At 35.2% G+C, this 25,694-nt stretch overlaps 3 protein-coding genes and 1 long non-coding RNA gene across 4 annotated transcripts; 1 reads left to right on the forward strand and 3 right to left on the reverse strand.

The window, feature by feature from the left end:
* Positions 1–1,079, reverse strand: LOC8280465 (FAS1 domain-containing protein SELMODRAFT_448915). The gene has a single exon (XM_002519984.3). The coding sequence runs from the start codon at positions 937–939 to the stop codon at positions 202–204; it is 738 nt and encodes a 245-aa protein (XP_002520030.1). The 5' UTR covers positions 940–1,079; the 3' UTR covers positions 1–201.
* A 1,331-nt stretch (positions 1,080–2,410) lies between these two features.
* LOC125371351 lies at positions 2,411–6,506 on the forward strand. Its single transcript, XR_007217657.1, has 2 exons — positions 2,411–2,658; positions 6,382–6,506. It is a non-coding gene; the product is annotated as an uncharacterized LOC125371351 (long non-coding RNA).
* LOC8280467 (cellulose synthase-like protein D3) lies at positions 6,462–12,603 on the reverse strand. Its single transcript, XM_002519986.4, has 4 exons — positions 11,866–12,603; positions 10,130–11,029; positions 8,726–9,533; positions 6,462–8,524 (listed from the first exon to the last, which is right to left on the reverse strand). Exons 2-4 carry the CDS (start codon positions 10,993–10,995, stop codon positions 6,767–6,769), a joined length of 3,432 nt encoding a protein of 1,143 aa, XP_002520032.1. The 5' UTR covers positions 10,996–11,029; positions 11,866–12,603; the 3' UTR covers positions 6,462–6,766.
* Positions 12,604–20,217: 7,614 nt separating this feature from the next.
* Positions 20,218–25,387, reverse strand: LOC8280468 (probable arabinosyltransferase ARAD1). The gene is made up of 9 exons (XM_002519987.3): positions 24,446–25,387; positions 24,186–24,359; positions 23,591–23,748; positions 23,358–23,505; positions 22,655–22,770; positions 22,431–22,569; positions 21,669–21,779; positions 21,009–21,077; positions 20,218–20,521 (listed from the first exon to the last, which is right to left on the reverse strand). Exons 1-9 carry the CDS (start codon positions 24,926–24,928, stop codon positions 20,396–20,398), a joined length of 1,524 nt encoding a protein of 507 aa, XP_002520033.1. The 5' UTR covers positions 24,929–25,387; the 3' UTR covers positions 20,218–20,395.
* Positions 25,388–25,694: the final 307 nt, after the last annotated feature.

The following is a 25,694-nucleotide window of genomic DNA, read 5'->3' on the forward strand; positions in this document are numbered from 1 at the left end:
TAGATTAATACAGTCAGGATTCTATTGGATTTCCTCTGTTCTAACTGGCAACATCAGACAGATATTCTTAGTATATATATATATTATGCCTCCCGTTTTAACAAGAAAATACTATCCCAACAATTTCATCACTATTATACAATTACTTTTCAAAAACTTATATATAACCAATCCAATTCATTAGTTACCAGCTTTCCTTGTTCAAAACAATGTGTTGAAACCCAGTACTGAAATGGAAACGGTAATGATCACCAAGAATTTGAATAGCATTTCATCAGACATGCAAGACCCAGATGATTTTCTTGGACCAGCATGCTGCACAGGCTGTGGAGCACCCATAATCATCTGATCACTGTCACCCACCGGAGATGGAGCCGGCGGCAACGCTGTGGCCGGTGGTAAGGCCACAACCACCGGAGTGGTAGTATTAGGACAACTTGGTAACGTTTTCTTCCTAGTGGCAGCTAACACCCCATCAATGCCATGGCATCGAATGGAAGAGCCTGCAGTGCATATATTTGGACTGATGATTCTAACATCGTTGAGAAAGAAATTCCTTCTCCCCTTGTTGGTGATGTCAAGCATGTAGTCAGGGTCAGAGCTTGGAATCGTAGAACCTGATGGGATATGTTGCAGATGATCAAAAAGCAAAGGGGAAGGTATAGAGTGGTGAAGTAGAAAATCAGCGAGAGATTTCTGGGGGATTCTTGATTTCGACAAGATCCGATCATTGGGCATCAAGAAAGTGATATTCCCTTGAATTCTATGATCAAGAGGAGACATGTTAATGAGAGTGACAAAGGTGAAATAGTTAGCTGTTGTCATCTCATCAATGGCAACATCAAGTTCATGGCTTTTGGAAGTGTCTGTTGCTGAGGTCAGAGCAGCTATAAGGAGAAGAAAGTAAATGGATGATGCAGTTATGCAGTTAGTTGCCATTGCTTTTATGCTTACTGCAGGTGAAAGAAAGTATCTCCTGAAGAATGGAAATGTGTGTTTTTAGGTTGAGTTTGGTGTTGGTTCTTTTGAAGGGAAAGTGAATAGTTTGGGAGTTCTAATTATATGGCATGAGAGGTTAGCTTGGACATGCATCTATGCTGCTTCAACAACTAATTTCACACTTCCTGCATGGTCATTTAGTGTTGCTAATTAACTTAATTAAGGCTTCATTCTAGAAAATTAATCTTTCTATCAACAAATTAATTGGAAAGGAAAAGATTACCAATTTGGTCCCATTATTGGTGCTATCACTTATCTGTCTTATACAATGCAAATAGTAGTGAAAGACTGCAGAAAGGAATGATCATTAATACTCCAAAGGATTCCCCTACTCTATATTTTTGTCCCTTTTCTTTAAAAAAAGAAATGTTGCACTTTCATCCCTTAAATTTACATTTATAGAATGTTCCACAAAATAGTTCTTTTAATCGTCGTTAAATCAAAGTATATATATATGGTCAAAATGTTGAGATGTCTTTCTATTGAGGAGCAATGCGTCCTACATTTTAAATTTTAGCAACCAATTTATTATATCAAATAAAAGAATTTAAGGTTCATAACTATAAATCTCTAAAGGTTTTTATTTTTATTTTAAGAGCATCATTTGTATAATAAAATATATTTTAATAAATATTTAAATATAAAGAACAAAAAATATTTACAATAAAAATAAGAAATCTCTTAAATTCTGATTTTATATAATCATTATGTATAATAAAAATTTATACATATAAAAGATACATTAGAGATACTTTTAAATTATTTTATTTTAATATTTTACATTAAGCTGTTGGAAATATCAATATAGTTTATATGACATACAAAATTGTACATCCAAAAAATGATGAATTTTGTTAAAAAGGAAAAAAAAAATGAGAAAGAAGAATGAAAACATAGAATTTGAAGAACTTCATTTACTAAAAAAGAAAATGGAATGACTATGCATGAATCACCCCTATTTGTGTGGTCCGTTCTAGTGATAGCATTCCCACTTTTATTATCACTTCGGTACTGACAGGGGCAATTACCATGTCATTAACCGATCGAAACGTTCACGCTCAGCGCAATGCTAGTTGGGTCTGTAGATCTCCGGTCTCAATCCTTGCACCTGATTGTAGTCATAATTTGTTATCCTTTTTATAGATTCGTTTGTTTGTTGTGAGTTCTCCTCCCTCCCAACATGTGGTGCCTCGACTCTTTAACAGACCAATTACTGTCATCTCCCACCTAGCCTAGATTGCCAAGTTAACCAGCGGAACTTTGCTGAAGGCCGAGCACGAGTGTGTTTCAACGTTTTTGGCAGTTAGTGGGAGATTCAGTGATTAATCGTAGATTATTTACTTTTGGAGAATTGGTCCAGTGAATATAATTATATAAATAATGAATGATGGCTCTCCGTGTCCCTAACTTGAAACAATAGAAACTAGTATAGCAACAATCAAGTGAGCATATCGAAAAAAGTACGAGATTGGCTTAAGAAAGTAGGGGCCATATTAGCCTTTTGAAGGCCGGCCCTAGCTTGCTTTACTATATGTTAAGCTACACAAGCCTCCACTAGCTAGGGCTTTTATCCGCAAACGGAAGGAATTGATCTCAATCTCTCATCGACCACAGCGGTACTTGGTGTTGGTGCTACAAAGAAGACTTTGTGGGGACCAGGTAAGCGATGTTGAATCTTGCCATGATCTTTTCTAGAGTTAGGGTTTTGCAAGGTCGTCAAACGAAATTTTAAAGTAGCAATTCAGAATTGAAGGTTTTACCTTTAAAAGAAAAATCCATGTTGTGAAGGACCTAAAGACGGGCAGAATGACATAATACATGAGCAAGTAGGCATTGATCTTTTTATCATCTTTCTTACTGGCCCGTAGACTTGTTTCCAACGATGTCTAGTCGCATCGGTACAGGATTCACTATGGCCCACCTCTTTGGTGTAGTTGTAGTTAGTTTCTCACACAGTAAGTAAACCTCAAACTTAAGCTAAAGGTGATGAATGACCTGAGACACAACCCTTTTCTTTCATTTTTTGAAGTAAGAGTATGAGCTCGGAGCTTGCTAATCAATCTTTGAGCAAGAGGAGAGGGCCGACACCTTGCCTTTATTCTGTCCTCGTAGAGTAGATCCCTCATCCAAACCAATCCTATTTATGGCACTAGTACTTCGCGTTCTTTCTATCTTGTCCCATTTTATTTCAGGATAGACGGCTAATACTAATCTAATAAGTGAAATAGTCGTCGTCTGACCAATTGGCTCAGACACCAAACTGCTCATGCCCGCCCATTCTGTCTCGCCTTAAATGGAATGGCTTTCTTGGTTAGGTTGCGCCCCAACCCGAGTCCCCGCGTCCGCTCTTTCTCTGCCCGCAACCCAAGGAATTGGCAAAGCCAATAAATATTACTTAGGGTCGTCTCCTTCATTCTATGCTAACCCCGGCTGGGGCCTGGCTTTTTGGGAAGTCTGTTCCCACCACGCTCACGGCCAGTTGGCCTGCCAGCAGTAGTGGGAATTCTCCCATTCTCTGGTCAAAGACTTATTTGGATGAAGGATTTACTCCACGAGGAGTGATACATATGTAGATGATATCATCGCGACCTCTCTTTTCGTACCGCTTGAGATGTTTAACGCCACTACGCCAACTGGTGTTACCTGCACTTTCATGCCTCTCGGTGTGGTTAACACTTGGTATTTTTTAGCAGAGAAGCTTACACCCATTCGTATTAGTTCATCCAGAATTGCTTACCTTTATGGATGAATTATTTAATAAGCCATCTTTTTATCAAGGTTGGAGTCAACTGAGCATCTCAGCGTCAAGATTGAATACTCGGATCGAATCAGAGCTTACATCGCCCGCCCTAAACAAATAGGAGGCGTGAGCCATAGGTCCCACATAAGCCATCAGGTCGCACGATAGAAGAACACCCAACATAATGGTAAGGAACTCTTGATGAACTAATACGAATAGGTGTAAGCTCCTCTACTCGGAAACACCTAGTGCTGACCATACTGAAAGACACAAAAGCGCAAATAACACTAGTTTGCGAAGTGGCGTTAAGCATCCCTAGCAGTACGAAAGGAGAGGTCGTGATGATATCATCTACGTCTGTACCGCTCCTCATGGAGTAGATTCCGCATCCAGCCAAGTCTTTGACTAGGGAACGGAAAAGTTCCCATTACCGTTGGCAGGCTAGTCGGACCGTGAGCGTGATGGGAATGAACTTCCTAAAAATCCAGCCCTTGGCTGGGGTCAGCATAAAATGAAGGGGACGGCCCTAACTAATTTTGTGTTGGCTTTGTCAACTTCTTGGGTTGTGGGCCGAGAAAGAGCGGAAGAGGACGGCCCTAACTAATTTTGTGTTGGCTTTGTCAACTTCTTAGGTTGTGGGCCGAGAAAGAGCGGACATGGGGACTCGGAGCATCCTCGTCGCGGCATTAATAAACATTTAGTATTGAAGACTAAGCGAGCCAGCCTAAAATGGAGCACATGCTACTTCTTCAAATCGAGAACATCTTACCTTTCTTAATAGTCTGATCCGGGCACTCCAAACCCCGATTCTTAGGTTTGATCCAATTCCGAAGCTCGTTTGCTTACTAGTCGATGTCATTTTCAATTAACTTAGTTAGAAAAAAGTATGGAGAAAGCGTACCGCCTTAAACAAGTGCCAAAAAGATGGAGCTACCTATGCTGAGTTATGTCGTAGGCAAAGCTTTCGGTTCGACAAACTCTTCCCCTCCGAGGTCTAGTTCAAGGGCTGGTCGAGTGGCTATGCTCCTACTTTTGAAATTGTTGAGCTCGAGTCTTTAGGGTCAGTAGGCTGAGCCTGCGGTTCTAATAATTTCATAGATACAGAAAGAGCCAATCTCTGCTTTATATTATTTTCTAAAATATATATTTAGGCTTTATTCCCTACGATGACTTATGTGCGACCTATGGCTCACGCCTCTTGTTCTAGGCCAGTTGTCATAGACTCAACAAGTTGTTTATAGAATGCCTACTACTAAGTGAAGAATTTCTACTTCATTTAATAAAGGAAGGGGGGAGGTAGTTTCGCTTAGGGAGCTTTATAAGGCCGACCACTACATAAGCTGTTGTTGGAGAAAGCTCGAAGAGCTTCCCTTTATTCACTTTGTGGTAGCCGCACAACACATAGCTGGAATTTAGAAGGCCCATACTACCTTCCTAACCCTTCGCTTCGAAGGACCGTAGATCGAAAAGCGCCTTCTAAACCACCTCATTCTCATTCATCCAAAAGAGAGGGGAAGGGGCCTATGTCTTTTCATAACCCCTGCAAATTTTACCTTATCTACAGCCGAAGCCAATCTCCTATAGGTCCTATCATCATGCTGCAGAAGTACGGTAAACTTGGCCAAAATAGAACACCCGGAGAACCCACCCTTTCTTCTTCAATAAAACCAACCCTTTTTCTTGCCAGTGCTGATGCAATGCGCACATAGATAAGGAAAGCAGAATCCCAGTGGGGGGAAGAATGGGGTCGGTGCCTTTCTTTACAGCCTAAACTCGTATTTGTTAGCCGTGGGGAACTACTGCTCAGTCGGAGATTCTCTATGCCCCACCTCTTTAGTGTAGTTGTATTTAATTTCTTACACACGAAATGATCCTCAAACTGGAACTAAAGGTAATGAATAACCTGAGACACAGCCCTTTCCTTTTATTTTTTGAAGAGTAATAGCAAATCTGAGCTAGAAGCTCACCAATCAATCTTTGAGCGAGAGGGGAGGTACCTCACTTTAAGACAAATGAATAAAGGGGCCTTACTTAGATGCCTCTTTCGGACCGTTTGAAAAATGCATAATTAGAAGGGAATGATAGCATTTCATGGAAATTCTGTGCCTGAAAAGCATGGATTTTGGGCGGGTGGGAATCAAATTCATTAAAATTCTTGCTCAATACCTGCAATCCGAAAACTGAGAAGAAGAAAAAGGAATTCATTTCTACATTCTTTCTATCAATCAGGAAAATGCAATAATGTCTACGACTTTTGAAAACAAAACATTACTACTAGTCATATTTTAATTGACAACCAGAAACTTTTCATGTTTCTTTTTCTTTTTTGGACAGCCTTTCTTTTTCCTCTTCTATTTTAAGAAAATTAAATTTAAAGAACAAAAATAGAGTTAATTGTTAACAGTAAAATTACCTTAAAGCAAAGCTCTTATAACGGCGGAGAACAAATTACATAAAGCATCTTGTCTTTTACGTTTGAACTTCAATGGAGGGAAGCTTCTGACAGTGCACTTATTATAGTTAAATTTGAGCAACAATAAATGGCCATTGCAATTTTAAAAGAAAAAGGAAAAACTGATGAAAAGAAATTCAAATCATTTAGTTTCTTTCCGGGTCTAATTTAATTTATTTTCTGAAAACAGTAGAAGCTGCCATATGAATATAAATGCATGGACAGTGGACAGTATCCTTGAGGTAGCAGTGAAGCATGTGAAGCTATGAATTAAGTGAATAAAAGAAATCTGGAGGCAGTTGCCTCTGTAATTAATTTGATGTTCAACTTTCTACATTACAAAAGAATACAATAAGCAGTCATCCATGAAAAAATGGAAAACTGATACTAGCATTTCACCTTCTTGGTCCTGCCGATCTTTCACATACATGAAGCGTTGCACAAGAAACAAGATCATATCTAGCCTGTTCTCCAACATGACAGATGAAAGAAAGGGAAGGGCAAAAGAAAATTATAGAACTAATGAAGGAATGTCATTGAACAAATGCATCTCGACAAGAAAAAATGGTCTCCTATCAAGGGAACTGGAATGAGCCTCCAATTTGGTCAGTATTTGAGGGGGGATTGATGGCCACCCAGAGGAGGGATATGGTGATTGCTATAAGTCCTGACCACACAAAAACAATGGTCGGTGTCCTCCCTCGTCTTCCCATCAGCCCTTTGGCAAAAGGGTAGAGATGAGCCAAGACCCAGAAACTGAAGAAAACTCCACCTATTAAACGGCTCCACTGTGGTATCACACTGTATATTGTTCGGCTAAATCCGACTGCGATTGCTATTAAGTTGACCATCATGATCACGATTGGTGGTATCATTAAAGAAGTCCATTTGACAACGTAGAGATCAGCAAACTCATCATCCACATCATCACCAGCTGATTTTGATGTCAAGGTGAAAGAAATTTCAATTCCTGCAACAACCTTCAACAGCCCTTGAAGCACAGCAGCAAGGTGAGCACTAGTACCTCCAATCAACCAAAATTGTTCATTTCTCCACCACTCCTCTAGTTCAATGCCAGACCATTTGATCTCAAGCAAAGCTAGTAAGCATAAAGTCAAAGAGATGACAAGGAGGTAGACAAGGAAAGTGACATTAAGCGTCTGAACAATGAACTGGCCAGAGAAGAGCGATAGTGCAGGCAGGAAGCAGTAAACAATCAAGAAGATGGACGTAAAAGGGTAGATACCGACGTTGAGATATGCTATCCTCTGTAGTAGTTTCATTCTTGGGCTGGCTAGAAGGGCATTGTTGCGGGAGAAGAAAATCTCAACAGAACCAGTAGCCCACCTGAGGACTTGATGAAGCCTATCTGTGAGATTAATGGGAGCAGTGCCACGGAAGGCATCGCGCTTGGTCACACAGTAAACTGATTTCCATCCCCTGTTGTGCATCCTATAACCAGTGACAACATCTTCTGTAACAGAACCATAAATCCACCCAATTCTGTGTCCCCACTCTGTCTTGTCTTCATACCAGCAAGAAATGACACTGATTGCCTCTGCAACAGTTGATGCATCTAGAAGGTCACGAGGAATTGTAAGAGCACCAGGTGGGCGGCCATTCTTAACAGCTGGGTGATCTGCAAGGGGACGACCTTGAAATTCAGCCACTGGAATTGAATCAACGAGGAATGTTGAGTTGCCAAACTTCTTAGGGAACAGAGAAAGGTTCATCTCTTCGTCATCAGAATCACCCATTCTTAATGCCCTATTCTCTTCCGGGGTGTTTCCAACAGAAGAATGCTTCTTGCGACGGGAAAAGCAACAGTCGCAGCAACCTGGGTGGTGTTCTTTTGCTCGAGGAGGGTCAAAGCCATACAGGGCTGTTCTTCTAAAGAGACATCCAGTTCCAACATAGACAGGGCCCATGAGACCATCAAGAGCACGCATATTAACATCAAAGAAAACCGTGTTGTGATTGGCATATCTATCAGAAGGGTCAATACCCTCGAATCTCTGAGGGAACTGAACATAACAAATGCGGTCACCTCCTCGATCCATCATGAAGCACATGCCTTCCCTCATTGCTTGGGAATTGTAAATATAGTGGTCACAATCAAGGTTGAGAATGAATGGGCCATTAGACATGATGGCTGAGGCTCTAACAAGTGCATTCATGGCCCCTGCCTTCTTATTGTGATCATAGCCTGGCCGTTTCTCACGAGAGACATAAACAAGTAAAGGCAAACGAATATCTACATCAGTAAAGTCTATAATCTTCGTATCATCAGCAGTTCCATGCAATGGTTCATCACTAGGAGGTTTCAACATCACCTGCACCAAAAGAATCCATTATTTCAGCCTCCTGAAATCTAGTTTTATTTTACTGTTTCCTATTGTCATTCCAGTCCCTAATTAACTAATTAGCCTTCAATAACATCATTGAAATTTGAAACCACCCATCAGAAAAACAACTAGTTCACTTATCAGCTAGTTTGAAGACCAACATAGAACACTTTGCAATAAAATATATACCTGTATAATACCAGCATGGTCACCCTTAGAATGCTCGGGAGCAGACTGCATCCAAGTTCCTGGCCAATGAGTACCATCTGCCATCCATGTAGCTTTTGGGATCTTTACACTCTCCACAGGTTCATCATCTCTGTTCTGTCTTTGAAGTTTCATGGCCTTAATTTCCTCACGAGCGTGAAAGGCATCAGATCGGCGGCGAATAGAATCAGGCAAGCCATTGATTCGAACCTTGAATTCATCATATTCACGCTTTACCCTCCTCCGATCCTTAACAAAATCAGGACGCACTTTGTTCTTGTAAGGATCCCTCTTCAAATTGAAGTAAGATTCTGGATTCCTGGGCTCAATATCATGTTTACGACAGAAAGGCACCCAAATATTAGCAAAACTTGCTGCTTCTGCCATGGCCTCAAATGTTAGAAGTGCACCTCCATCATCAGATACATAACAAGCAAGTTTTTCGACCGGATAATCAGCAGCTAGAATTGACAAAATTGTGTTGGCAGTGACTAGAGGCGGTTCTTTCTCTGGATCTGCTGTAGAGACAAAGACATCTATGCCTGGAAGATCTGATTTTCCAGTAGGATTACTGGGGGTTGGTGTTTCGAATTTCTCTTTTAAGACATTAAGATCTGTAGCTCGATTGATAGGGCATAGCTTGGGAAGTTGGTCAAGAAGCCAAGAAAAAGCAAACCAAATCTCACAAACAACTGACATTCCCCATAGCCATACTGCATCTTCATTTGGATGTGAGACTCTCCACATCAAGAACAAGGCAAGGACAACAACCCGAATACAGATGAGCAGCCTGTAAATCATATGCAAGAGAAAGGACAAGGTGTTCATCAGCATAAGTAGAAGTAAATTAATGGGATTTCTTTAACCATATTTGTAGTAGACTACCACAACCGTATAGCATGGAGAAGAGTAGATAAGAAGAAAAATAAATAAGACTTTTGCATCATGTATACTTCAAGGTCAAGGCCCAAAAACGAGACAAGCATGTATAATCTCACACAATAGTTATATTCACCCTTCATAAAATTTAAAGAGGGGAATCATTCATAAGGATATCATAGCATAAACAAAAGAAAAATGCAATAACAATGACGATGATGATCATCTCACTGCATTGTTAAAAACACAATATTGTTGCCCGGTGATGTGAGTTCCAAAATACAAACCAGCTATTATTAGATCAAATGCAGTATAGAATCTAACCATATTTGAACAGCTTAAAATGGCAGAAGTAACCATGAAACTAATGATCACTTCTTATTGCTGATTCTACTACACCAATTATGTCCCAAATAAACACAAGGCTACAAAACAGTTTAGATATTTAAGTGGATGCTGTCATAATCTTGCAAATATAGAAGGAGGCATTGTATCAGGAGGCTGTACCTATATGGGCTGATAATAGCAGCTGGTATCTTTAATTTCCGAGTAAGTGGCCTCCATGGTTTATTCATCAACTCTTTGGGTTCAACGACTTCTTCATCTTTTCCATTGCTAAAGCCTCCATCATTTGGCCATATGGCATTCCCATATCCATAAGTCCCCCTTGTTTCAAACAGCCACCTATTATGATCAAAATCCCCAGTTTGGCTCCTCATTAGCACCGACTTCGTGGACTTCATCAATGACAACCTCCTCTCCATTTTGGATACTGTTCCTGGTGGAGGAAGTGGAAGTGGCCTCCCATTATCCACAGCTACTTCATCCAATTCAGTGTTCTTATAAGACTCCTTGCAACCTGGGCAAATTCCACCTCCTGTTTTCACTGCATCAATATAACAATCCCGGCATATCTTAAAATCACATTCACAAGGGAGAATATCCACTCCACGCTCATCACTCATAACCTTTGCATCACAGCCTGGGATTGAACAAGAGGACCCCTTGGCACCAGCCATCTGGGGATGGCTTGTTTCAGACTCAATCACCTTGTCCATAAGATGAGCCCGTGTAACACTATTAAACCCGCCCGTAAAGAGTGAACTCGATACATATTGCTCTTCCACCTTCTGTGAAATAGATGGATCCATGGGTTGGTTATCAGGAGTAGGTGGTATATGCACTGTATAGTTCATGAAATCACTACTCCCCAATTCACTATCAAGATCATCCCTTGAATAGCTGATATAGCGACCTGAGGAAGTTCTCCGGCCAAATGTCACAGTTGGAGGCAGTGGAGGCTTCTGAGAATCATTGGCATCTGAACTCACTGATAGATTTGATCTGCTAAGTTTAAATGATTTTGAGGCCATATTTTATTCCTATCACAGAAAGTCTCTTCAGATCCTGTTGAAAATAAAGATCAGTATCAGCATATACTCATATAAATAACACTAAACCTTAAAATATCAAAACTTAAACCAATAACCTAAATCTGATTAAGAATTTATGTAGAAATGTTGAACCCAATGCTTCACACGTTAATAACAGACCACAAATTATCTAGAATCCATAAATTTTAGTTCATTATTCAACATTATTTTTTTAGAGAGAGAGACAGAAGAGCGCATGAGGCTTATGTCGCCAGAAAATCAGGTCCAGCGGCATCAAAATCACTACATAGTAAACAAAGTAACTGGATAGCCACAGATCATAAACAATCTCAGTTCGGCCGCAAAGAAAATACTAGATAAAGAACATAGAACCAAAATCCCATCCAAAAGTCTCATCAAAATAACGGGGTAGAGTACCATCAGAATTAACTGATTACTTTTGACTTGAAGTTTACTAGAATTAACAAATAAAACAAACATCTAAGATCAAAATTCTACTCTTTATATTTCCTACATTTCTCGGTATTGAAACAAAACCATTTTTGCAAAATCCCCATAATTAGCTGAAATCAGGTAAAAGAAAATCAGCAAATTTCAAGAACATAAGAAATGCGTGTACAGAAAGGTAATCAACATGGACTTAAAAGCAAAACCCCACAACAGCAACAGCAACAATATAGCAATAAGCTACTCTAAAAACGCAAGATCCAAAATCCCATTATACAAGCACTAACACGAAAAAGAAAACCCTTTTAACAACACTCCATTATACCTTTTAAGCAAGAAAAGATGGATCCGCATATTTCAAAAACAAGAAACTACAGATCCTGAACATAGTAAAGGCCTTACCTTTCTCTTTTTAAATAAGAACCAGTCTTTACAGACTGAAGAGGAAGATGGATAGATAGATCCCTTTTGTTTGATTCTATCAGAAATGTTAAAAGAGACTAAAACCTGAACCAATCTTTAAAAAGAAAAGAGAAAGCTCCAACGTCACCAACTGTCCACAACTTCTCACATTAGTTAAAATCAAATAACAAAAGAAAGTTTCTTGGTTGAAAGAAGGACCAGGTCGTGAGAAAGAAACAACAAGCCACTAACAGGGCATGATCAGGACTAAATACTTTATTTTATACAAAAGCTTTGCTGGGTTTTGAAGTGTTTATTTATTTATTTTCAAAATTTATAATTCAGGGAAGACAGAAGGTTCCTGGTTCTTGGCTCAGGGGCTAAAAGAAGAGAACATGAAAGAAAGATTAAATTAAAAAAGGAAGTGGGTTTTCAGTTTTGCCTCGCCGGCCAAGTATTATGACCAGAGCGGCTTCTATAGTTTTTTCCTTTTTTTTTTTTTTCCTTTTGATGTCTGATTGAGTACAAGTAGAAGTTGAGGTCTTAGGAGTTTAGGACCAAAACACAAGAAGATGAAAAGGAAAGAATTTAGGGGGTGAAGGAAAGGGTGAATTTGGGTTTTCAGGCAGATGAGGAGAATCTAAGGTAAGGGCAGTACTGGTATTTGGAAACAAAATGCTTTGGCCTTTTTACCAGAAACAGAGAGTGAGGCAGGTTAGGGACAGTAGGCTCGGACAATACATCGCACTGGACAATGAGGAAAGCAGAAGACAAAGGCAAGCTGTACTTAACATGTAAAGTAAACACGGTTTTGTCTTAAAATAAGCAATAATGTATGATATTATAAGATTTTTAAGACGCATGTACACTTTTAAAACAAAGAGAAGTATATCCTACTGTAATATGACATGTTCAACCAAAGGGGTGTTTTTGCTTTTAAACTTAATAAATTTATATTTATATAATAACTATGTGAATAATAGTTATTTATGGATCTTATTATCTATTACAAATCTACTTAGTGTCAGTAATTTGTTTCATCATATTCGGTGATAAATTTTATTAATATCGATGGACGGTGATGAAAGAATTCGATTCTTTGGTTAATATCTTAAAAACGATACAGAAATAAATAACAGGTCGTTACCGAATAGCTATATAGCCCACGATTAAAATATACCAATTTTAATATTTCTTCAATTAGCTATAATAATATTATAATTTTTGGCTGTTTTAATTTATTATTTCTTAAAATTTTTTATTTTCTTCATAATACATGTAAAGCTTGACTTTTTGAATATAAAATTGACAGTAGCAGTTGAACTTTGAAAAATTAAGATGTAAGAGTATGAACAGGTAAAAGATAACACTAGCTGCTAAAATGCACTTAAGGTTTTGAATGAAGTCAACCATTATTTCTTAATATATAAAAGGAAATAATAAATAAATATAAAAATTAAATTATCTGGAAAATGATATTAACAGTTGAATCACTATTTCTTATTCTCCATCACAAAATCAATTAGCTTATAAAATACAAAAAATAAAAAAAAATGAGGACATATATATAAAAATGACTATGGAGAATGGGAGGGGGCATCAAGTTGTATAGCCATAAATGAAAAAGGAAATAGTTGGGAGAATGCGTAACGTTTTAGGAAGTTGATTTGGTAGATAAAGTTGTTAAAGAATGGGAACAAACTTGAAATTAATTAGTACAAATATGAATTGAATTTGATAAGGAAGAAGGAAGCCCTGCCCTGGATTTTGATTTCAGCTGCTGTTGCCGTGTTGACATGGCAAATGCATGGTTGTTATTTTGCTGTCTTTACTCGCTTTCCTTTCCTTTTTCTGTCAAAAGCGACTTCTTCTTGTTTCAGGTTTCAGGTTTCAGGTTTCAGGCCTCTACTCTTACTGTTTGCCAAATGCATTTGAGGATGCCAACCCGTCCATTAATATCAGGTAATTGAATTTGGAGTGTTCCAATTTGACAGTCGGTAAGTGTGTATTTATACAATCACACGCTTTATTTAAGCTTTTACATATATATATATATATACTGAAACAAATACAATGATTTAATCACAGCTTGTTATATAAAATTATCAAAAACAAACATTTGTCTTTTTTTTTTTTAATCTATAACTATAATAATAGCTATTTTCTAACTTTTACATGTGTTTATTTATTTATTTTATTTTATTTTTATTATCATATATAATATTTCTTACTATATGATAAAATTTTAATTTAAACTTGATTATCTATTTGATATCTTTTTATTTACTAATCTAAGTTGATTAATAAATCTTGTATTTTTTCTTTCCATAATTTAATTACTTTTTTATTGATTTTAATTTTAGTTTTGTATTTATTTATACTTTTATATTTATTATTCATTAATTGTATAAGAATCTAAATATTATATAATCTTATAATATTTTACGATCTTTATCTATAAACGGTATCAAAATTAAAAATTTTATTTTAATAAAGAAGCACTAAAGGTATTTAAAATTTTCTTAAATTGCATTATTTTTTTTCTCTATACTTCAATACTTAAATATTTATTTTATTTTTTATATTACTAATATTCAAATAATTATGAATAATCAATTATATTTGTTCATGCATATTTTGTATTGTCATAAAATAGAGTTTAATTATAAATTTTTTATATATATTTTATAGATTCTCACATTATCTATATTAGTTTTCAATATTCAGATTAAGAATTTGTAAGTTGAAAATAATTGGAATCGAACTAGTCAAAACATAATAAAACCGGTTTAGATCTAAAAGCCGGACAAGACCAATTTTCTTCATATAGAATCAAAATTATTAGTTCCAATTCCAGCTCTTAAAACAATTCATCTTAATTGGTATTTTATTTTTTAAAAATTGGTTGCATCAGGTTGGAATCGGAATTGGCAGGCTCCATCACAATGTCTAATTTTATATATATTATGATAGTTATTATATTTATTTTTCATGTACAAATTAATATCAATAGAAAATATATAACATATATGTTCTATTAATTATTTAGTTTATGTTAAAAATATAACAATTTAGATAAGAATTGAATAATACAATTATTATGTAAGATATACTAAATTTAACCATAAAATATGAATATAATATTAATTCGTAAATAAAATAATATTTATATACTCTTTAAATAAATCTTGTAAGAATTTAAATGTTTATCTTCTATACGAATTTTATATTTCTTAACGATTAATATGTTGCTAACATACTAAGAGCATCTCCAGTGGTGCTCTTTATTTGCTTTTTACTCTTTATTTTAAAAAGTATATGTTGTTTAATAAATAGTCATTTTTATTTAAAAAAAAAAAAAAAATTTAAGTCCAATACTCTCTTAGTTTTTATGTTTATTTTGCTTTATTCAACCAGTATTGATGTTTTAAAAAAAAATTAGAAAAATATATTTTTAAGGAAAAAAGCTAAAAAAATAATAGATATCACTTAAAAAAATGTTTAGGAACTTGTAATATATTAATTACAATAAAAATAAAGAGTGCATTTGACTCTCCACATATAGAGAGCTAAATCCACTCTCTATTTTATATTTTAAAAATAGAAAGTGTGTTAGAGCTTTATATTATTGAATAGCTCTTTATAATAAAAATTTTAACACCAAAATGCTCTAAAGAGCATCTTACTTATAAAGAGTGAAAATAATTTTTCTAATCCAATATTATTTTTATTTTATCTTTATTTTATTTTATCCAATAATTATTAATAATTTAAATTATTTTTCTTTATGTTAGAGAATAAGAGAAAAATTATATTTAAAAAAAATTAAAAATAGCATATATCTATTAATAAAATATGTAGAAATTTATAATATATTAATTACAATAAGAATAAAAACTAGATTTGCCTTATTCTTTATTTTATATTTAGAAAATAAAAAACGCATTGGAATCTTATTTTGTTGAATAGATATTTATAATAAAAAATTTAATTTGTATAAAGAGTCATGCAATACGTAACAACTATTATTATGTATATTAATTTCTTATAAAAAAAAAGTAATAAATGTAAACATAAATATTATGCTCATGCACCGCAGATGTAAATGTGTTTCATTCATAAAATAAAATGAGCCCAATACATCTAATATACTGAGATGTTAATTTACTAATCCAGTGTAAACATTATCATCATTTGGGTAATGCAGCTTTTTACACTGAAGTCGGTCCATTGCTATAAAAAGGGATGGGAAGTGCTCAAATTCCAATATTACCCTTGTCCATCTGATTTGGTAATTCTCCGGAATGACCTTTTGTTGTTGCGGGTTAATTACGGAATTGCCACCCGAATTAAAATGCGAAAAGAGCGGAATGATTGTCGAGTGCCTGTCTGTCTCCTGACGTGGCTTTTCGTCTCATAAGAACACTGTACATTCCTCGAATTTCCATTCCAATCGCTAAACAAACATCAACCGAGGAGCGTGGATATCGCGGCCCAATCATGTTTTAGATATATGATTACGACTTAGAGCCACAAGTGACATAACATTCCAAGTTTAGAGCGTGCTTTGCACGAGCAGAAACATGCTGGTGCTGCTGTCACCAATGGATCAATTTATAATAACTTATTAATTTTTAGGTCATTGTTAGATAGATTTGATGGTATTAATGGAGAGATTAGCTTAAAAAGAAAGTTTTAGTTACCTTACAAACCTGATGAGGTGAGGCCCACAAGAACGGACTCAACGCAGAGATAATTGAGGCCCAAAAACATTTTACTTTCATGAAAGTGAGGCCAATCAGTGGATTTCATGATGGGGTTTGACCCTTTTTTCTATTTTTTTTTTCTTTTTAATGGGAGGACCCTATTTTAAATACCAAAGTATTAACTTTATTATTATTTCTATTTCAGAAAAAAAGAAAGATATTCTTAGCATATTGAATAGGATTTATAGCATGTCATTAATAAGGATTTTTGTAAACAGGTGGCAAATTCTCTAATTTGGTCCATAATCTTGCTATTAAGCCCTTCAAGTATAAATATAATTGAACTCCTAAACGATATGGATTTATGCTTATAAGCCCCTTTTTAATAGACACAAAGAGAATCTAATATACTCGCGGTTAAAAAAAGGGAGCAATTAATTTCTATATGCTAATGTAGAAAGAAAAAAAAAACGAGAAATTCTTAACCTTTTTATTTTTAGAAAAACAATAAAGGATGGTATCATAGGGATATTGGGAATGTCAAAGGTGCTATCTCATTAAGTAAGCTTCTTATATATTGGTTCAAGGGATTTTAATCTGTTTGGTTGGTAGGAAAGTATTGTAAAAAAACAAGAAAATAAGAAGAGAAAGAGAAAATAAAGAGGGAAAAGAAAGGAAATAGAAAATATTGAGCTTGATGTTTGTTCCCTCTCTCAGTTGTCAATAAAAGGAATTATAAACATTGAATTATGTAGTTTACAAGCTACTGAGATCATATGGGAATTGAATATAAACCAATTAATTTCATCTCAGCTTCTAATGGGACTTAAAAAATGACAAAAATGATCATATGGGTATTGAATTTAAACTAATTAATTTCATCTCAACTTTTAATGGAACTTAAAAGATAAGGTGTAATGTGATAAATTCTTAGGTAGATTTAATCTACCACGCCATTTATAAATAAATCTAGTTAAATATTAATATATGATATTATTTAACAAGTGTTATATTTATATTAGTTCATTTATTTATTATTATTAACTACCTATTGTTAAAATCTAATCAATACAAATGCAACAATCAATAGATAATGTTACATAGTATTACGCAATTGATTTTATCTACGGATAAATAACGTAGTAAACTGAGTCTAGCTAATTAAATTTCGATATAATCCAAGTTAGTACTCCTCTAGTACATTTAACCTTCAAATTCATGCATTAGTATTTATATGATAGCACCCATATTAATAAAAGAGCAAAGACGTCGGTTTCTAATTCCTTTTGTTGAACCTATAGAAGTTTTAAATTAAATAGAATGTATAATTAACTATACGCATTAATAAATCCAACAAATATATAAATAATTATAATAATTTCCATGTGACATAAAATAAGATATTTGGGTATCACCACTAAAAGAGGCTGTTTGAATATAAAGTGCTAAATTGAATATTTCAATATTCAATGTATTAAAGTGATAATTAGAATTTTAATCAGTTGGATCGCTGATGGGGTTTTAAGAAGAGTAATTGAATGTCAAAACCTTAGGGCAATTGCAAAGGGAAGGGACGCCAACTTTCAAATGCACCAATTTGCGGAAGAAAATGGTGGGGTTTTTTATTTTGGATTTGGACATCTGGTGGGACCAGGCGGTCAAGGCCACCAATAGAGAATTGACATGTTGGAATGCACAAGTTGCAAATATTGAGTCATGATAATTTTTCTGCTAGCTATCAGGAGGAATGCACGCAACTTTTGCCTATAATTCTAAAAATGCATGTTCTAATTTATTTATTTATTTTGTTTAAAAAAAAGAAAAAGTTTGTCATCAAAATAGTTTCAAAATATGTCCTTATATTGGATTAACGTCACCATTTTATAAAGCTATACAGTAGAAGAAAGTTTCAAAATAGGGAGAATTAGAAGTATAATTGAAACCAACTTTTGCCATCTTCTCTCAAAGACTTCTTTGTTGGAATTAGAGCAAATTAGGAGAAGATTTTATTGAAGGAGAAAAAAGAGTGGTATCAAATAGAGACTGTGATATCCAAGAAGCATATGTATGAATAAAAAACTAAGAAAAACAAAATCTGAAAATCAGTGACGAGAGGGGCCCAAATACGTATGCTAGGCACGACCAAAGGTTCTACGGGGATTTGTATGGTATGATTTTGTGTTTTGTCGAGGGGGATAAAAATGGGACCCACATATAAAGTTCCCATAGGCTTATTCAGGATGACCGTGTGAGCCCCACAAACATGGGCTGGCTTTGAACTTTTTCTAATGCAATTATCTTAGAATAATATATGTGTATAAACTAAAGTAATCATGATGACATCTTGAGAGAAGTTGATCATCTAAACACGTGCTCTCCACCCGGTTTGGCTTTGCTTTCACACACCTTTTGTCTTCTCTATGGTTATACTTAATACTTATATTATAGGTCGCCCCGTTTGCTGCCAATTGGAGTCACCGCCATATTACATATATACAACAATATGCTACTTGGTATTAAAATCTGAATCCTAAAGTTTTTCTTCTTCCTTTTTCTTTCAAGAGTCATGTGCTTTCTCATTCTCCCCATACAAATACAAAGTAGACTTCTAAACACAGTGCAGCGCAGCAGGCGTGTTCACATCGTATCATCTAATCAAAATAGTTTACTACAAACATTCTCATTCGACAGTGCTACAACCATTATTACTCACTCTGCGGTGTATTATATTTCCACATTTATTATTTTAACTAGAAAACTAATAAAAAAAAGTAGTGAATCTTACTTCATCAACAGTTATCATTTAAATTATGGAAGCACATCCCATCTTATGGTAATTCTAATGGTACCCCGAGTAGCAATTCTACTACAATCACTATGATAGCTGAACACCCCCAAGCCCAAATCATTAAAGAAAAGAATAAAAACAAAAACAAAAGAATACCTAAAACTCCTACTTGCGCACAATACTCAACCATCTGGCCCTATGCCACCGCGTCCCAAAAACAAAGAATTTGAATAGGTTCGCCACACTCCTACAAAGGTCTACTTGATTGTGAGATACCAAACGATCCCCGTACTCTATTGCTCCAAAAAACCGGAAAACGAAAATCCTCATTGGTCCTTCATTTTTTAGATAAAGTACAAAAAACATAATATCTACAAATTTATAGCGCCCATAATAATCTCTCCGTAGCCAATTCAAAGCAAACGGATGATCTGACCTATGAGCACTCCCCCTTGGGACATGTATGTTGGACCTTAAAATACCATGAGAAAATTCTACTGACAGAGCATCAAATAATATTTGTAAAATAAAAAGAGATCCAATTGTATCTGACACTCCCGAACCAAAAAAACCAATGAGGACTCGTACAACAAGTATAGCATAAATTTTCTCCAAATCAAAATACCATTAACTTTTTACCAATCAATCATCCAGAAGCAACATAACTAGACACATCTCCCACACCGAAGAACATTTTCTTTAGCAGCTGAATTCGGTGTCATATGATAGACAAGGAATGGACATTGCATCATATACTGCAGCAAGCCACTGCCCAACACATAATCCAACCATGCACAAAGTGGCACCACGGAGCTACCTCATACGATAACTTTTTTATGCAAAATGAAAACCATGGTGAAAGAAGGGTGAAGAGTGAGGATTGATAATGAACATGAAAGAACAAGAACCGTAAACCTCTACTTTTTCAGTTCAGTTCCAAAATCAAATGGCTGAATGTGAAAACTTTATATTAACTAAAAGATTTATAACCACACATGAAAGAATGATTTCACATAAACGAGATCTTAGTCTTCAATTATATGAAAGTGGGACCTGTAAAGTTGGCACGTTTACAATCACAAGTGCATACACTTCTAGATTCTTTCACCACACGCTGTGATCTCCGTGTGTGAAGCTTGATATTTACCAGTTTCCCAGCCATCTGTTTATATCACATAAAAGTAAGAGACACAAAAGAACACCACTTTAGACATGAATCAAAAGACAAGGATGAATTGATCACAAAAAGAATTTCCACCAAAATTACTTGTATAAGCAACATAATTTTAAACTTCAAATGATGGACAAATGCTTTATTGACTCAATAGGTGATTACTCTTAAAGTTTCACAAAATTGTAACCTATAAAGGGAGAAAATGGAATTCCTCCTACATGACTGCAACATGCAAAAAAGGTTCTCATATAATCCGATATCTAGGCTGCGACCAAAAAGCTTTTGCCGTAAGCAATGAAATACATTGACCATTAGAGGCAAAAGAAAGATTTATCATGCCAATTGCCAAAAGACAACAATCACATGGTCAACTAGTTATTTTGATTACCTTCTTATTCACAAACAAACATAGACATGCGTGCACATAAATATAATAGAAGAATAACTTTTAATAAGAGAAGAGATAGTCACTGACCATTCTCCAGACTAAATCTTCTGGACCCAAGGGCTGAGCTGGACTGGAATACAGAAAATGTCTCGAGTACTGAAATACACGAGTACAGAAATAAGTTGTCTCGGATATGAAGATCTCTCTCTCTCTCTCTCTCCTTTCTTTTATTTCACTCTTAATAAGTAGCTACCTTAACATTCGAGGTCAAAAAGATATGAAGGTCAAACATGACTAATTAATATAGAGATAATAACCAATGGAAGATTAACCTAATCTGTGCATTACATACGATCTAAGCAGAGAGGAATAGCAGGGTAGCTGACAAATCACAAGGCCACAACTAGGATTATAGTAAAATGAGCATATTTAATTAAAAAACCTAACTGTCCTTTTCTTGTCTTATATGCTTGTGTACAAGTGGCAGTTCATGATCAAAAGCTGGACCAGACAGCGACGTCCTCAACCTACTAAATCCACCACAACATCTATTTATTCATTTCCTTTTTAATTCCACAACCTCCTAATTATTTATTCCCTCCTTTTTCTCATAGTGTTTATGTGTATGTGTATGTGGATCAAGACAAAAGATACCTCTTGGAGAATAAAAGAAAATCAAGCAATCAATCTGTTGATCACTGAATAATTTTAAAAAATAGCAATTATGTAACCGAAATAGTCACAAACCTTGACAAGGTTCCTTTGCATTTCCCTCGTTTGAGCAGGACTAACATCTTTTAAGAATTTTATCAACCAACCTGGTTGTATGGCATCAGAAGAAGAAACAAATACAGCTATCTGCATGCAAGGAAAAAGTGACCGAGTATTAGCAATCACCTAGTATATATTTCAAGTCAAACCAAGCACTATATTGTTGTTAAGTTTTCCAAATTATACAAAGTAGTTACAACTTGCTAGTGAAAATCAGCAGTCACTATGTCCATAAGGGTTCAATCCCACGACCTCAAAACATGAAGACAATGAAAAACAATTATGTTCTTTGATTTTCTTCACCAAAAACAATAGGTGAAAAGAATTGGCCATGTCATACAATATATGCAGTCCAAAACTTCACTATATTCATGCAATTGAAAAGGTCATAACAAGAAAGTATCCCAGAGAAATTCTAGTAAAGATTGTTGGATCAAATTCCATACTTCCATTTGAAAATTAATATTAAGTACGAAACTTCACAAAAGCAGATGACAAGACTCCTGTGTTCTATGCATTTTTGGTAGTAGATCATCATTCAATTTTAAGGCTCTTTATGAGACTTGCCCCAACTTAAAATGCGAAATTAGACAAATTCCAATTTTTAAACAGGAGGTCAGCAAACTTCCTAGCACAATGACCAAAATAAAAATATCACATCAATGGCCTCAGTTTAAGGCTGTAAAAGATGCACCAAGCAAAACAAACACAATAAAAGCTACAAAAGTTCGTTCACACCTTTCTATAATCAAGTATCCCCTCGAAAGGAAGCTCCAGTTCGTCACTGACTATTACTGGAATGCAACCACTGACAATAGCATCAAATAATCTGGCAGATGATGGAGTATCGCCAGCTGGACTTAAGCAGAAGATAGACCTAAATACAAGGGAACTCCATTGTTTTTAAGGAAATACCAACAGGAAAGCTACATTGAGAAAGAAGTACGAATCCAAGTATGTACTTGCGCATTCCAGTCTGAGCTGCTGCTTTCCCTCCCTCTCCGGCTGTGCCCTCCTCTACAACCACACCCTCTGCACCACTTAGTTCTGCTACAAGTTTAGCACGTATCTTCCCACCCTACAATAGAATACAGCAAATATAGCAAGTTGTTCTTACAAAAAAAATTGGTGAACAAGCAAAAAGGTATATGCTAACACAAACAGAGCTGTGAACGGAAAGATGATCTTATGACATCCCATTCATGATTCCAAATGAACCATTATCAGAATCACCTAATCAGTACATCAGCTGCCAGGCAAGTTGGATAGTATTACTTGTCCTTATTTATTAGTAATAAAGCTAGCCAACCTGAATGAAAACATATAGAAGACTATTTAGGGCTAAAAATTTTATAAACGCTGGTCATTCAGGTAAATATCCTAAACTTCTTCAACCTTATTTTCACAAGTATCAAAGTCTTCATTGATTGAACGGCATGGGGAATTCTCTTTTCCACCATCTCTGTAATGGACATGATAGTCTCCAAAGTAAAGGCTAAAACAAAATTGCCTTTTACATATCTTGTCTGCTAATTAGTAATTATTAATAGAAGTTATCATACCATCAAATCAACTCTTAATCCCCATCAATGGAAAGTGTCATCCTTCTTATTCCACCAATCACACAGTATATAATGCAAACTGATTAATTAACTAAAATCTTACAGCATTTCTTTTAAGTCGCCCACGGAAGAAAAGCAGGGTTGTTCTCTTTGATTCATTTTCTGATGCACACTTGGCATCACACAGATCAACATTTGGGACATAAGGAAGAATCAAATCTTTCTCAAGAAACACTTGTCCTGGCTTGTACCTGAAATTTCAAATGATGATTAGCAGCTGTAATGACTAATCAACTATTCAAACATTGCTTTAATTTCCAAGAGTCATATTGTCACCAGTTCCCTGTAGAGTCCATATCTGGTAGCAACCAAATTGCATTTTTCACATATCTACGAACAGATTTGAAAGACCAGGGATGATGAACAGGAAGAATGTGATCCCTTCCTCCAGATCGTTTCCATGCAGGCTGATCTGTCACCCACTTCAGAGCTTCCTACAACCAGAGGCACCATGACATCATTGCAGGTTTACTAATCTCAAGCCATAAACATCACCGCCAGTTTCATTAATCTTTGGTTCCAACATGGTTTACCAATTTTCAATTGATGTGAAGCTATTTTTACAGTAATACAAGAAAAAGGATAAACTCATTACTTTAACTAGCATAATATACACAATCCAGAACTCTTTGCACTATTCAGAAAACTTAAAGATCAAAAACCAAACTGCAGAACAGTAACACAACCACCAACAAGCAAAGCACATAATCAAAATCACATGATCAAGGCATTCAAATTCAATTAGAGTCGCAGACAACATTCAACATCAATTAATTTATGCGTAATGCCACCTTTCACCAACACAGACCATAATACAGAACACACAGAATAATAGTTAATAAAAAGTAAAAGCTTGAAAGTGCACTCACACCCTATAAAGAGCCTTGCATTGTTGCTTCTCCAACAAGAAGAAGCTTATAGTGGTAAAGAAAGGAATGTAGAACAAATCAGCTTCCTCCTGTCTATAAACCCTAACCACACTTTTCAAAAGCCTTTCTGTCTCTGGCGCAATCAAATCCGCCCAAAGCCAATAATCAATTGAATGCTACACACACAGCACAACAATTCAATTAAAACCTAAGATTAAAAGCAAAATATAAAATAACATTATAATTTTTAGTATTATTAAACCTGCTCAATTAATCGGTGGACGGGGCTGCCATTAGAGGTGAGATTAACAGTATCTCTATAAGTATTCCTAAAAAGCCAAAGCAAGTCATAAGTGAATTTGTTAGGCATTTCATAAACATAGACCCTTATTGGAAACTGGAGAGGATAGTAGGGATCCGAATACAATCTTGCACTCTCTTTTGCAAACATTTTCTCGTCTAATCTATGTAAATCATCTTCGATTACTTCACGAACAGTATCGTCGCGATGTGAAGATGATGAAGAGAGAGATTTTTTAGTGAGGAAAAGTTCGAGAGAAGCGAGAAAGGAGGTGACGGGTTTGAGAGTGAAATTAGGGCTCGGGTATGGGTTATGGGTTTGAGAAGAGGAGAGAGAGAAGAGGAAGAAGAGGAGAGAGAAAGCGAGGAGTGAGAGAGTGAAGAGGAGAATTGGAGATCTGGATCTTGTCGATGATATCATCATGTGGTGAAGTTTATTTGCCATTATTATTTAGAAGAAGAAGAAGAAGAAGATGGTGATGGTGATGATGATGACCATCGATAATGGAGAAGTGTTTTCATTATGATTCTGGCATCATTTTCTTTGCCTATTCAGAAATGGATTTTCCTTTTCTCAGTAGAGAGACCGGAGAGGGTTCTGTTAGTCTGGTTTTTCTTTTTCTTTTTTTCTTTCGTTTCTTACTACTTATTAGAATGAGGGCGAGATGTGATAGTGTTACTGTTATGTCACGCGCTCATGAAGACAACATTTACAATTAGATTTTGTTTTATTTATTCTTATTTAGCTAACATCTTTAGATATTTATTTATTTACCATTACACTTATTTACACTTGAATTTTAGAAAACTAAATTTTCTTTCATATGGATTATGTAATCAGTTTGGTAGTTCGAATGTAATTTCATAAGTGATTTTGAAACATGATTTTTTTAAAGAGTTTTCACGGTGCATTATTTTTAAACTTTTTTTAATGATTTTTTTAAAATTTTTATTTATATAATTTTTCTTTTCAGAATTTTATCAAAAAATATTTAAAATATACTTACAAAATATTGAAAGATTTTTTTTCAAAATTTATATTTTTTTTTAGAATTTTATCAGAAAAAATACTAAAAGTATATCTATAAGATATTGAAAGGGTATTATCTTTTAATTTGTATTATTATAAATTTAGTTTTTATTTTAGATTTTTTTATTTTTTTTATAATTTTGGTAGAAAAAAATACTAAAGTATACCTAAAAGATATCAA

Source organism: Ricinus communis, chromosome 10 (genome assembly GCF_019578655.1).
Source record: "Ricinus communis isolate WT05 ecotype wild-type chromosome 10, ASM1957865v1, whole genome shotgun sequence".
Classification (NCBI taxonomy): Eukaryota; Viridiplantae; Streptophyta; class Magnoliopsida; order Malpighiales; family Euphorbiaceae; genus Ricinus; species Ricinus communis.

What these genes read in the sequence shown, in the direction of transcription:
- LOC8280468 (XM_002519987.3), bottom strand. Translation starts at nt 24,928, where the DNA reads ATGGCAAATAAACTTCACCACATGATGATATCATCGACAAGATCCAGA. An exon ending in GGCGACTTAAAAGAAATGCT is followed by an intron (nt 22,771 to 23,357) that starts GTAAGATTTTAG and finishes ATTCTATTGTAG; the next exon opens with GGTGGGAAGATACGTGCTAA. An exon ending in TGCAAAGGAACCTTGTCAAG is followed by an intron (nt 21,078 to 21,668) that starts GTTTGTGACTAT and finishes CGTGTATTTCAG; the next exon opens with TACTCGAGACATTTTCTGTA.
- LOC8280467 (XM_002519986.4), bottom strand. Translation starts at nt 10,995, where the DNA reads ATGGCCTCAAAATCATTTAAACTTAGCAGATCAAATCTATCAGTGAGT. An exon ending in GCTATTATCAGCCCATATAG is followed by an intron (nt 9,534 to 10,129) that starts GTACAGCCTCCT and finishes TATGATTTACAG; the next exon opens with GCTGCTCATCTGTATTCGGG. An exon ending in ACCATGCTGGTATTATACAG is followed by an intron (nt 8,525 to 8,725) that starts GTATATATTTTA and finishes CTTTTGGTGCAG; the next exon opens with GTGATGTTGAAACCTCCTAG.
- LOC8280465 (XM_002519984.3), bottom strand. Translation starts at nt 939, where the DNA reads ATGGCAACTAACTGCATAACTGCATCATCCATTTACTTTCTTCTCCTT.